This window comes from Eimeria mitis, genomic scaffold, assembly GCF_000499745.2.
Source record: "Eimeria mitis Houghton genomic scaffold, Emh_scaff55, whole genome shotgun sequence".
NCBI lineage: Eukaryota > Apicomplexa > Conoidasida > Eucoccidiorida > Eimeriidae > Eimeria > Eimeria mitis.
The window spans coordinates 37,289-37,894 of NW_013573771.1; the positions used below are offsets into that span (position 1 = coordinate 37,289).

General features: G+C 50.2%; 1 protein-coding gene across 1 annotated transcript in view; it reads right to left on the reverse strand.

Moving 5' to 3' along the window:
* The window catches only part of EMH_0053790 (uncharacterized protein), a gene marked incomplete at both ends in the record, with an annotated part of 4,474 nt that overhangs the window by 277 nt on the left and 3,591 nt on the right, over positions 1-606 (reverse strand). The window contains 1 exon segment of the mRNA XM_013500522.1: positions 156-532. Within this exon segment, the coding sequence (XP_013355976.1) occupies positions 156-532 (377 nt within the window).

A 606-nucleotide genomic window follows, 5' to 3' on the forward strand; every position in this document is an offset into this window, starting at 1 on the left:
GTGGCAGGACTACAGGATGAACAAACTGGGCTTCTCAGCTATCTATCGTTCTCGTCGTCTCTGAATACAGCATCCCTGGCTAGTTTTGTTGGCATTACTTTGGCCTCCGAAACCGACTAAACGTCTACATGGTGCAGACGCTGCAGTATACCCACCGATATTTTTATTCCTTTTGCCTCAAATATGATTTGAGAACAGCGGATTATTGCTGCCATGTCGTTGAAACAATCGCACATTCTTTTTTGTACCTCCTGCTGGAGCTTTTCCATGCTGATGAACTTCTTTTGACCCGTGGCTGAGTCCTGTTTCCGAAGCAGCTTGAAGGGGCCAATGCAAATAACCGCGGAAGATCCAGATGGGTTGCTGCTGGTGCTGGTGTTGTCTTGCCCGTCTGCATCGTCGGAAGAAGCTTTCTCTCGCTCGGAGGTGATTTTGTATTTCTTTGGAGACAGACGCTGTCGTTGTTGCTCTTTAAAAGCTTCGGTGAGCCTTTCCGCCTCTGCTTTGAGGGAGAGCTGCCGGATACGGCCGTCTTGGTCGGAACGATCATTCGGCAGGCTCAGTGAAACGAGATCAGCGACGGCCTCCACAGTGGCTTGGGCCTTA